This window comes from Humulus lupulus, chromosome 4, assembly GCF_963169125.1.
Source record: "Humulus lupulus chromosome 4, drHumLupu1.1, whole genome shotgun sequence".
Taxonomy (NCBI): domain Eukaryota; kingdom Viridiplantae; phylum Streptophyta; class Magnoliopsida; order Rosales; family Cannabaceae; genus Humulus; species Humulus lupulus.
In genome coordinates this window covers 248,712,065-248,725,244 of record NC_084796.1, presented here as the reverse complement: position 1 = coordinate 248,725,244, position 13,180 = coordinate 248,712,065, and the positions used below count along the sequence as shown (strand labels likewise).

The 13,180-nt window shown below is 30.7% G+C and overlaps 2 protein-coding genes across 3 annotated transcripts; one reads left to right on the top strand and one right to left on the bottom strand.

Annotated features, from left to right (window-relative positions):
* Positions 1-8,251: 8,251 nt before the first annotated feature.
* Positions 8,252-9,094, bottom strand: LOC133831641 (large ribosomal subunit protein eL13z). Its single transcript, XM_062262012.1, has one exon. The coding sequence runs from the start codon at positions 9,026-9,028 to the stop codon at positions 8,405-8,407; it is 624 nt and encodes a 207-aa protein (XP_062117996.1). The 5' UTR covers positions 9,029-9,094; the 3' UTR covers positions 8,252-8,404.
* A 1,326-nt stretch (positions 9,095-10,420) lies between these two features.
* Positions 10,421-12,989, top strand: LOC133831639 (protein WHAT'S THIS FACTOR 9, mitochondrial). 2 transcript variants are annotated; one of them, XM_062262010.1, is made up of 2 exons: positions 10,421-10,747; positions 11,453-12,989. In XM_062262010.1, the coding sequence occupies exon 2, from the start codon at positions 11,515-11,517 to the stop codon at positions 12,784-12,786; it is 1,272 nt and encodes a 423-aa protein (XP_062117994.1). In that variant the 5' UTR covers positions 10,421-10,747; positions 11,453-11,514; the 3' UTR covers positions 12,787-12,989. The 2 variants fall into 2 exon arrangements, with proteins under 2 accessions (XP_062117994.1, XP_062117993.1); XM_062262009.1 differs by having other exon boundaries at positions 11,120-12,989.
* Positions 12,990-13,180: the final 191 nt, after the last annotated feature.

Sequence of the window (13,180 nt, the reverse complement as noted above, 5' to 3'; positions counted from 1 at the left end):
AAAAAATATGTAAAAATACAATCATTTTTAAAAAAAAATTCAGTGTCCAAATTATCTTTTATATAAAAAAATTGAATATTCTCATTTTACATTTTATTATTCAGTAAAATTTATAAAAATCACTATTTTTTTAGTAATAAAATTAGAAAGGTCAACCAAAACGGTGCGTTTAGATATAATGATTCAATGAAATGAGATCTCAAATTTGAGCTATCCTTGATTTCTTAAAAAAAAAGCTATTTTTTTTATCAAAATTTGATTAAAATACTTTATTTTTATTAAAAATTAATGTATAATGTATTTTTTTTCATGCTCACATTTTTCTATTTTTTATTTTTTATATTCTAAAAAATACATATAAATAATATATATTTCAAATATTTAAATAAAAAAAATTAAAACAAAACATATTTATAAAAACTTGTTAAAGTAAGTCTTTTTCTAAAAAATTATATATTATTTTTAAAATTTTATGAAAATAAGATAAAATAAAATGATTGAAATTAATTAAAAAAAAAATGAAAGAATGAGAAAAAAAAATATTAAGAAAAATTGTTAAATATGATTTTAAAAATTAATTTTTTTTATTAATAAGATGTCTATATATATTTTTGGAGTGTAAATATAAAAAAAAAAAATTATTTTTGACTGATGTTTGAAAATGGTTGGGTCAGCCTAGCATTTGTATTTTTGGTCAAAATTAACTTTTAAATAACAAAAATACATAATATTTTGTATTTCTTCAATTTATTCTCTCTCTCTATCCAAATTACTATGAGTGTGTAAGAAGAAAAAATTAGCTTCAAACAATTGTGAAAAATTTCCTTTTATATATATACTACGTACAAATAACGTGCAATATGTACGTTTGCTAAGTTTTATTTATAGAATGATTAATTATTTTTATTAAATTTATATTAGTGTCATTTAAATTTTGAAATAAATATCCTATTTAATTAAATAATTTATTTATTTTTGTTTAAGTTTATGCTTGTTTTAGTTTTTGAATATGGGAGTGACAACAAGAGATTATATATTATATGTTTAATGTAATATTAAACATTATACGTGTATTTTAAATTTAAGTTTTTTTGCTAGTTTTAAAAAAAAAAAAAACAATTTGTTGCTAATTCACAATAAATTATATTATATGTCTAATTATTCTAATAAGTGAGTAAATTATATTATATGTTTAATTATATGATATTATTCTAATAAGTGAGTTTAAGTTTAATTAAATTTTATTTAAGTTATAAAAAGTATAATTTTATTATTTTTATTGTAAAATATCTCAAAAATATTTTATTTTAATTTTTTTTTAAGTTAAAGTGTTTACAAACTATTGTTAAATATACGAATATTCTGTTAAAATTAACATTAAAAAAATAAAAAACCGTTAAAACAAAAAAATTTCGTTATCTACACAGTTATTATATAGATGAGATATATGCATGTGAGGATAGAAATGATATGTGGCCATCTCATCATGAATGCAATCATACTGTGCATAATCTGAAATCTTTCTTATTTAACCATTTAATTAACAAACTTAAGTAACTTGTAAACTCAATCCCCTGGCATCTCATCTTTATGCTATATCAAAAGTTGACTTTTTAGTTTTTTAGTTTAGTTTGACTGACATGGCATGATGAAATAGTTGCTTTGTTCTCTTTCTATGCAGAGTCCAAGAACTTTACTTAGCTAATTGTTTAGTAGTATTATAGTATGTTTAGTATTATCTTTGTAACTGTGGATTTTTGGTTCAGACCGGAAATTATTTGGACACTCATAGTAGTACTTGTAGATTTTATAAGTTTAACCTATAGTTTAAAAATATTAATTTTAACCTAAGGTTGATTAATATGACTGATATTAAGGATTATATTTATTGTACTATAAGGTTTAGATATCAACCAATAGGATTTTAAGCACATGTTATGAATGGTGATTAAAGATTAAGTATTTTTTAGGATTAAATTTAATAAGGAGTAAAGTTTGAATGTTATAGGGTCAGCCAGCAGCTTTGAATACGTTGAGGGCTTAGTCAAGGCTGTTTACTCCATTCAAACTTAGCTAAAAATGTGTAATTTCGTGTTTAAATATTCAGCGTGTGCCGATATATCGCAGCTATAGGGGGCGATATATCGCAGCACGTAGATACGGAAAACACGAATCGATGCACGGTCGCCTCGGGAACAATGGTCCAGGCGATATATCGCCTATAGGGGGCGATATATCGCCTCCTCCAGCATATGTTCAAACGTTTTTGAATTCTTTTCCTTTCAGCCATTCAAACTCCTTCCTAAGTCCAGCATCTTTTGAACGAGTCTTCAGCCTCTGCTGAACGATTATTCAAATTATTTTCACCTAAATAGCCATTATTTTTATTCAAGTAAAATCAAGATACTTTCATTCCCAAACTCTATAAATAGGACCTAGTACCCAGCCATTATTCACCTTTTGCTCTAAGTTCAGAAACTGCAAGTGCTAAGAGAGTGTGAGAGTTAAACACTTGGGTGGGAAAGTCATAAGCTTAATCATCTTTAGCTTATCAAACACTTTGGGAAGTAAGGTTCTTTAGTATTTCGGTTGTGGTTAGATTGGTCTTGCAAGTCTTTGAGGTAAACCCGAAACTCTATTTCATTTGTTTCATGTTATTTTCTTTCTCAAAGCCTTCTACTCAGTCCCCTAACCTCATTCTTGTTTTGGTTAGGGAATCCAAGTTATTAAGCACATAAGTTTCGGTAAGCATATTTCTCAATGGTTTAGTCTTCCTATTCATTTTCATTTCTTCTTCTTCATAAGACTCACTCTTTCTCATATGGTTTTAGGAGTGTTCCAAAAGTCCCAACTCAGTCCATCATATCCCGGTAACTTTGGTAAGGAAAATAGGATAGAATCTATATGTTTATTGCTTATGTTATCTTATGTGTTATGTTATGAAATATGGTACATTATGAATATGTTATGAATGTGTATGTTTGTAGGCTTGGGCTTATGCCCTATTTGACTAACAAGACCCCAAAAAGATTATGGGTATATGCCTACTTAGCTAGTAGGACCCCACTAATCTCATGGGCATAAGCTTGTTTAGTCTATGGGACCCCAAGTAATAATGGTCATTATAATAAGTGTATGTATTAAGTGTTATGATATGTCTTTACGTTTATTATGAAGTTTATGTGTATGACTATGTGTTAGATTTTCCTTGCTGGGCATTAGGCTCATTCCTTTTTGTTTTATGTGCAGGAAAATAGCTTTAGAGGCGGTAAGATTTGTGACGCTTAGAGGATGTGTATCGTGAATGGAGTCAAGGGGTCGAGCATTATTCGATTCGAGGATGTAGTCTCATTTTATCTTTTTATGGTTTTATATGTATTTTCCGCATTTCTTATGTAATTCTTTTCATTTAAATCATGTTTTGTTTTTTTTAAAGACAATGGGATCCCATAACCTTCTTAGTATTTATTTGTAAGTAACTCTTATTTTACAAGTTACTCAATAAAATTATGGTATTTTCGTAAAAATGTAAGTTTATGTATAGTTTCGTTAATGGTCCAAAAAGTCTAGATTAGTGGGTCATTACATTCTAATACTATAAACCATTATTATTTTGGTTATTAGCTTCCTCTCATTCAAAATCAAGCTTACTTTTCACCTTTCTTGGTTACACTAAGAGCCCGTTTAGTTGATGGTAATGGGCCAGAAAGAAAAAGAATGGAATGTTAATGGGCCGGATTCTTTTATTTGGTTGGAAATAACAAGTTTGGAAAAGAATTCCATTGTAATGCTTATTCCCCCAAACTAACGGAATAACTTTTCCACTTTTGAGTCAGTGGAATTATAATTCTATTCCACCTTTGCTTACCTTTCCTTATCCTAATTACCCTTCTTTTTTCATTATTCACAAATCGACAAAAATGGTTCTCTCTTCCACTCTAGCCATGGAGATCTTCCTCACTCATTTTTGAGATTAGGTCTCTGAGGTTAGCTTAACCGCATTTTTGATTCCGCAGTTCGTCGCCATCGCCGCTAAGCTCTGCCCATTGCGAATCAGGTTGGCTATGCCTTTCTCTCTCTAGCATTTATTTAACAGTTTCTGCAATTTCTGCCATTTTTGTATCAAAATTGGTTTTAGGGCACATTATTCTTCCATGCTTAGTTTCTCTCGCTCTCAAATCAATATCAATTTAGGATTGATTTTGTGTCTAACATTACTTCTTAATACATATATAAACATTGCCTATTATTTATATTGCCTTTGACATTCAGTAGTATACAAATTATAATCTTTTGGATATGATGTAATGTTTTATGCTCATAATTTTGCAAACTAGATTGTCTTTGAGCATAGTTCTGAGTAATTGGACATGAATACTTATATTATTTCTAGTAATATTTCATGTGTATGGACAAAGTTTGATCTCAGTAATCAAAAACTCTTTTGATTATTAGAATATAAATATGTTATAATGTTTAGTTTAAAATATGTTATTATATTGTTTTATTTTTAAAAAATATAAATAGTGTTTAGTGATAATTAAAGTAAATTGCATTTGACATTAAAAAAATACTTCACAAAAATAAATTCTTATTGATAATTTTAATATTTTGTAGTATTCAAAAGTGGAATTATTATGCTTAAAAAAAGTAGGATTATTAAATATTATTTTGTAAAAAAAGAATATGAAAAAAAAAAGCAACGTCATTGTTGGTAAATCTATATATATTTAGTATGTTTATTTTAATTTATTAATCATATTTTAAGCACTTTGGGTATTTTTGTCCAAAATAAATTTATTCTATTCCATTTCATAGTCAACCAAACATAAGAATAGGTATTCAATCATTGATTCCATTATTCTAACCAAACAACATAATCTCATTACCTTTCTTATTCCATTCTATTACTATTCATATTCCTATTCCATTGTTTTCATTACCTCAAACCAAACACCACCTAAGAGTCATCAACATATCCCTCAAACTCAATACTCGTGTTTTGCTCCTCCACCCATGCTACTCGTGATGATATTTGACAAGAATCATCACATTTCATCTAGAAACCAATTAGTAATTAATAAATTATTATTTAAAAAGTTGTTGTACTTGATAGGCCAAGTACGTAACTCTTAGCTCCACTAAGTTACTTAAGTAGTTAATTATGTTTCAACAATTCTATTAGTTAACTAATGTCTGTTAGTTTAGTTAGTTAGTTATTTGTAATTCTTTGGAACATTTTCTTCTCAAGAGCTACGTGTTCTACAAATAAAGATCTTGATCATTGTTTTATGGGAAATTTACGGTAATAATACATATATAGATAGATTTATTGTACTTAAATATTTATGTAAAAAAATTTACGATAACAATACATTATGAATTTGGTGCAAACATTGGTCCTTAACATAGCCGCACCTGATTCGTTCTCTTTGAAATATTGGATTCACTACAAAGCTTCATTGTAGACGTATGCAATTAAGTCTCTTTATATAAGATCAATACAGTTTTATATTATTGCTAGCAAATATTTGAAACTCGAAGAAGAGTTTGGAATTTTGTGAAAATTTAGGTGCTTTTTGGTAACATTAAAAAAACAGTTTTTTATTTAATTAATTAAAAATTTAATAATTAAACATAAAATAGTGTTTAGTAACTCTATTTTTATTTTTTATTTTTTTAAAATTTTAAACAGAATTTACTAAATTTTGAAAATAGAAAATTTTCACTTTCAAAATTTTTTTAAATTATTTTCAACTTTTAGTTTTTTTTTTCTCACATTTATTGTTTTTTATTTTTAAAAACAAAACACAAAAATAGTTATCAAATATATTTTTATTTTTTAAAAATAAAAAACAAAAATAAAAATAATATTTCTATTTTTGTGTTTTAAAAATTCAAAAACAAAAATTTTACCAAACACAACCTTAGTGTTATATATGTGTTAGCAAGAGGGTTTAATGTGTTCGTATCAAGCAAACTAGCACTACAAATGTGAGTTACGTAATAAACTCTCTCTCTCTATATATATATTTATATATTTTTTTTTTTAAAAAAAAGTTGGGAATCAAAATGAATCAGGACAGGAGTTGGTATTATCCAAAAGTCTTTTTCTGGTTTGCACGAGACCTCATAGCAGTCATTGTATCTGACCATTTTGATCGTCTATCAACACATTTGGAGATCAAATCATAGGAAACGATTGACAAATAGAAGTGGCCAAAGTCATTGTTCGATTCATGATGGTGTTGCTTGGATGTAGATATGTACGACTCAACTACAACAATATTCTTATTGTTGTTCCTTCACAATCAATTATCTGTTGAAGTCTATAAGTGATTTCAAATCCAGGGAAGAATATCTGACCCGACCCCCTTCAAAACACTTATCATTTCTGGGCGAGATATTATCGAGTCGTGGCAGGTCAGAGCGCCCCATTTACACTCCTAGCTACAGGCAAGCATCAAGGTCAGTACCAGCAGAGCCCAAAGGGAACTTTACGTCAGTTTACGTGGCGGTGGGGATGATCGGACTGGCCATGACAATCAGGTTGCACACGGCCAAGCAGCAGCTTATGCATAGTCTAAATGCGTTCTTGAAGAACAAGCGTCGAGAGAAGCTACCAGAGGTAGTGGCGCCGGAGTTGGTGCTGGACTGCGAGGACAGGTCTTGCACAGGTCATTTTTTTAGGAAGTTGGCGCATGTACAAGACCCCAAATGAATGTATAGTTGCTTCTATATCTGGATTCTATTTTACTATGTATGTAAATATTTGCCTCTATCTTGGTTATTGGTTTTGAGGGATATATAAATAGTTATATAAATCTCCCAAAACCCATTTGCTGTTATGATTTTAGAATACGATGGTGGTGGTGGGTGACTGCGAACAAATGGTGTGTATAGATGGTGAAAGGCATGAAATAAGAACACTGAAGAAAAACTGATTATGTTTAAAAGAAAAAACCTTAGTTCATATTACCCAACCAAAAAAGATCTATCTGTGTTGAATGAAAAAAGGGTACAAAAGTAAAAAAAATCACTCTGTTGTACTATTATTTTAACACTGAAGTTTTACTTCTTTTTGTTTAAAAAAGTTTTATCTCTTTTCCTCTCCGAAGAATAACCTCACATGGGGAGACAGGAATTACTTTAAAAAATAAATAACAATATGTAATGTTAGTGAAGCTTGACAAGTTATCACAAAATGAAGAAATGTGGATCGGGTTGAAACTTGGGATGTATAACAGTTCCTCATATATGTATATGTTGATCTTCTACAGAGCAACTTGGGTTTTGAATTTTGATGAGGCTTTCAATTAACAGGAAGAGCATGACTTGACCGCAGCTTTGAAAAGGTACTTTCCCGAAGGAATTGACAGGGGAAATGCTGGAGGCTTGTAAAAAAATAGAGAAAAAATTATGTGTGGTGCTAATCTCATCCTAGGTCGGTGATCCTATGTTGTTGTACTTGTTTATCTTCTCATTTAGTTAATAATAAATTATAAATAAAGCATGTTGTTGGTGGTGGTGGTTGAGTGGTACTTACTTGGTGGTTTGGTTGAAGACTGAGTAGTATGCCAACAAACAATGCTTCTTCTTCTTCTTCTTCAAAAAAGTAAACAAAACTAAGACTAAGCAATTAATAATAAAATTGGAGAGAGAGAGATGAAAGTTAGATCTCTGTTAGGAACAAAACTAACTATAAATGTCATTCAGAAAAATGTCATTTGCCAACTTGAACTGGGTGATTCAACTTGTACTGCTGGTTATGTGGAACCAATAAAGCAATGCTTCTTTAAACAGCTACACAAATTAATGCCTAATGATAATGATAATTAGCAACAAAAAACTTAAACTTGATGAGGCAAAGGATAAACAATTCAACAAATAATATAATCACCTTTGATGGTGATTGGGGGGTCGTTCGTTTAAGCAAGCAAACAAAGGCTAGGAATTGATTATTATCATATTCACATAGCAGACAAACATTTACTTTTATAACTTGAAATTTATCTGAGCTTTACTTGCCTCTTCCCATAAAGTGGAAAACTTAACTAAGAAAATGTGTAAACTTTACTAATAGCTAGATTATATAATTAAGTTGTAAAGAATAGAAGGAACTGACCTGAGGATGAGAAGAACAGGTTGGAACTGACCTGTCAATGTTATGTCAACAAATCTCAAACATTCATAATTCAATAATTTTTTTGAGAAATAAGATGAATTTACCAACAGCACTGCAGCCATAACATCATTTAAAAATCTTCAAAATACGATGAATTTACCAATAGTGCAATCAGCAATGCAACCATAAAATTACTCAAAAATCTTCCAAACTTAGCTAACAACAACAAAATTTATATAATTCAGAAAATAGGGTCCAACCCAAAAAGCAAAAAACCCTCTACTTCTTCTCTTCCTTCTCAGCCTCAGCTGCCCTCTTCAACCTAGCACCAAGATGTCGCTCATTTGTACGCTCTAGCCTGAGCTTGTTATAGGCCTTGAATGACTTCATATCATCTGTGATCTTAACGAGCTCAAATGCTGGCTTCTCACGAGCAATGGGCAAGTACTTGCCTTGAACCTGTGTAGCAGTAGCCAACTCCTCTGGGGTAGAATCTCCAGCCTTTAACTTACGAGCACGCCTTGGGAAGACAACAAGTTTGGCCTTGTAAGTTTTGAGCCTCTGAACATTAGACTGCAAACCCTCCAACGATCGATTCCTACGGCGATGATCAACAGAAATTCCAATGGTGGGTGCGAGCTTCTTGGGAATTCCAGCAGCCTTGAGTTCTTCCAGCGAAAAGCCTCTGCCAGCCCTAACCTTCATGTTGTACTTCAGAGTTTGTCCATGAACAACTGGACGAAGGGGTCCGGATGTAGGCCTGGGGAAAATCTTCACGGCCTTCTTCTGGCGAGCAATTCTTCTCCTCGTCTTCCTCGCTGGTTGGTTGAACCAAGTCTTCACATAGTTCTGCCAATGCTTCTTGAAATGCCCATTAGGGATGACGTTGTTGTGCTTGACCATGGCTCACCTCTTCTGATTTCTCAACCGAGCTCCGTCGAGTTTCAAATGGAGGCACAAAAGAGGTATGAATATATATGTTAGAAAGAAACCCTAACTAGGGTTTCAGGAAATCAGAAATTGCAATTGCATGACGTACACCTCTTTTCTCTTTATATTACATTTTGACCCCACAATTCTTCCTATTTTCCCATAAAGGACACAAGAATTATCTTTACCCGTTTATATTTTGACAAATTAATTTTCACATATTATGTTTTGTAAAATAGTTCAAATAGATACTTAGATCCAATTTTGATGAAATTTTTTTGAATTAAAATCACATATAATTCAATAAGCTAATAATTCATAACAAAAATACAATCATTTATTCTGTAATAATTGTATTATTATATTCAATTTTTTGTAACTATTTTATAAAATATAAGATAAAAATATTTTTTTTATCAAAATACAAAGTTTAAATAAGCAATAAGATAAAATATAATGTCAAAAATATATATAAACACTTAAATTTATTATTTGGACTGGTTCATGGCCAATTGGCTAATATCCATTTTCTAAGAGTGTTAAGGTGATTATATAGATAATGACACTAACATACCATACTACTTTAGATTTAGAGAATTAATTAAAGATTTTTTTAGTTTTTATTTTATTTAATATTATGTATTTTTATTATTTAAAAGTAAAAATTTGACAAAAAAAAATACAAAGGTGTGAAACTTATTTTGTTTATGTTAACTAAACAGCATATTTTTATGTTTCTTAAAAGAATAGGCCAAAAGTAAAATATTATATTTCAAAATATGAAGAATAACGACGATAATACTTAATTTTTTTTAAAAGTTGTACTTTAATACTCAAATTTTTTTTTGTGCTAATAATACTTAAATTTATAATTTTGGTGCATCTATTAGTACTCACCGTTAACTACCTATTAAGTACTTATGTGACATATTTTATTAAACTAATTGGCAACGATAATACCCAAAAATTTTCAAAAGTTACACTTTAATATTTATTTTTTTTGCGGTAATACCTAAATCTACAATTTTGGTATAACTGCTAATACTCATCGTTAACTGTCCGTTAAGTATCAACATGGCACAAATGGATTTTAGGATGATTTTAGACCAAATTATTTAAATATTATAAAAATCATTTTAAATTACATAATATTAAAAACTAATTAATAATATGAATTTTAAGATGATTTTGAATTTCAATTTTAATTTGAGTTATTTCGAATTTATAAATTTTAGTTTTGTTAATTAGTTTCTAATTATCTTTTAGAATTTTTAAAATTTTAAATAATTTTTATAGCATTTAAAAAATTTAAGTATATTGACAGAAATAATAATCAAATCAAATCATTTACTATTAACCCAAAAAAGTGTTATGCAATAATATCCAATATGAAACTATACAATAGCCAGAATCTCAAGTTGTTAATTAGTGACTCTTTGTTTTTGTGATTGGTTTCGAATCCAAAAACGATTTCACCATTTCAAAAACATTGGAGCCCATTATAAAACTTGATTAGTGAACTATTTTCAAAAACAAAATTCTAAAATTTGCCTACAATTGGAAACAGCAAAAGATCGTTCATGGCAAACAAACATTTCACGTATGCTTTGGGAATGTGAAGTGCCCTTGTTGTTCGACGCTCGTTCACTGCCTCTCTTACTGCTCATCTGTCCGGCGACGACGTTGATTCAGGTTTGTGCTCTTTTCTTTACTGACATTAATAATTTACTCTGGTTTGAATTGAACGGAGACATATATATTTATATGTTAATCTTTTGAAGAGCATTATCATATAGGGGCTAATTGTTTTTGAATATGTATACATGATCATTGGAAGAAATAAATTTTGAGTTTTTACTTTGTGCCGGTATATTGTTTGATGAAATGTCTGAGTAGAGTTATTTTAAATACATCCTCACATCTGAGCTTCATTATTTACTAAAAAAAATATCTCAAATAGAAGCCCTGCATCAAGACTTAGAGATTGAATTTGGGAGTAAAGAATTTGTAGATGATCTGAAAAACTCTTTTCCTAACTATGAAAGCTTTGCCCATCTATGGCAGGGAGATGAATATAGGATTGTTGCAGTAACGTTACCATGTTGTATCATTGATAAGCTTCCATAGATTCAGTATCATGAACCAGCAGATGCTAGACACATGTTTCCCCTTGCCAAGGAAATGAGTGAAGCTGTAATGAAGTTGTTTTTGATTGGAGAGAAGTAGGTGGTTGCTTTTGACGTATATTATTCTCCATTTTGGTCTTTGTCGAAATAACATCAGACTCAAGGAACCATAGTTGATAAACTTATAGCTTTGAAGTTAGTCTTTATGCATTTGGAGTTATTAATAATTCTCTTCTTTCATTTTTCTTATTACTGAAACTTGTGACATCAGAAAAGTGTGCAGAGCTTATAAATCAACATGTAACTAAGCCTTACAAGCACTTGTTTCAAATAATGATCATCACCAACTCTGGTTTCAGAACCACCCTAAAAAGGGTTCTTTCCCACTCTGAAAAATCAATCTTTTCTGTTCTCTATCAACCTCATAATCTTCCTTGCAAATACACCCAGCACTCCAATTATGTCGATGTGTATATGAAATGGAAGAAGGACCATTACTACGACAAAATTGATCATATTCACAAGTCCAAAGTTCTTAAACCTATTGTTTCGCTCAAGAACTGTATTGCCGAAGACCCTAATGGTTGCATCCCGATCTCAGTTGTGTCCAAAAAAGGAGTCGAGTTAGAGGTGCCCATGAAGGTTGCAAGGTTTTTGAGGCGATACCCTTCAATCTTTGAAGAGTTTACTGGCCCTCAGTACAATCTTCCTTGGTTCAAGCTGACCCCTGAAGCTGCTGAGATTGACAGAGAGGAGAGAAGGGTTTATGAGGACTGTAGGAAGGAGTTGAGGGAGAGGTTGAAGAGACTGATATTGATGAGTACAGGGAAGGTTTTGCCTTTGAAGATAATTCAGGGAATGCAGTGGTATTTGGGTCTGCCTGATGATTTTCTAAGAAACCCGGAAAAGAATCTCGATGAGACTTTCAGGTTTGTGGAAATGGAAGATGGGTTGAAGGGTTTGGCTGTTGATAATGGGGAGAAGGTCTTGTCTGCTGTTCAGAGTTTTGCAATGAAACAAGGGGTTTATTCTGGAGGTTCAATGGAGCCAATTGAGTTTCGGCTTTTCCCTTCTAAAGGGTTGAGGTTAAAGGTGAAGATTAAGGGTTGGTTAAATGAGTTTCAAAAGCTTCCCTATGTGTCACCTTATGACGACTTCTCACATTTGGCTCCAGATAGTGACATTGCCGAAAAACGACTGGTGGGGTTACTCCATGAGTTGCTTAGTCTCTTTGTTGAACATTCAGCTGAGAGGAGGAAGATTTTGTGTCTCAAGAAACATATGGGGTTGCCTCAAAAAATGCACAAAGCATTTGAAAGGCATCCTCATATGTTTTACTTATCATTGAGGAACAAGACTTGTACAGCAATCCTTAAAGAGGCTTACTGTGACCCTTCTGCTATTGAGAGACATCCAATACTGAGGATTAGAAAAAGGTACATAAACTTGATGCAGGAATCTGATGTGATCTTGAAGAAAAGGAGGTTGAGTAATCGGTTGGATGATGGCCCGAATATGGATTTGGATTTAGATTCTACAGATGAAGATATAGAAGAGAAGGAAGAGTGCCCTTTGCAATGTTCTCATTATACAGAAACTACTTGAAAATACACTGCTGAAACCTTAACTGATTGATTTTACAGTTGAGATTATGATGACCAATCGAGGTGGAAGGAAGTTATGTATTGACCATACTTTTTGATCTCAAGGTACTCTCTTTGATTGGTTTGATGTCTTCATGACTTGTTGTAGTCAAAGATGTACTGATAATTTAAATGTGGTGCGAAGAAAGTTTGTTATTGTCATCATTTTGTATATTTTCATTCTAATTTTGTCTTATTTAGTTTTTTTTTTCATTATTTAAAATTACCTTAACATAGATTAAAATTCATTAATTAATAAACGCAATGGAACATTGGTCTTGTTTATTTTTATTCTTTTTTACTAAATTTGACCTTTAGAGGATTTTTCTATAAAAAAATCATTTTACAAAATAGGT

Coding starts and splice junctions, on each gene's coding strand:
- LOC133831641 (XM_062262012.1), bottom strand. CDS start 9,028: ATGGTCAAGCACAACAACGTCATCCCTAATGGGCATTTCAAGAAGCAT.
- LOC133831639 (XM_062262010.1), top strand. CDS start 11,515: ATGATCATCACCAACTCTGGTTTCAGAACCACCCTAAAAAGGGTTCTT.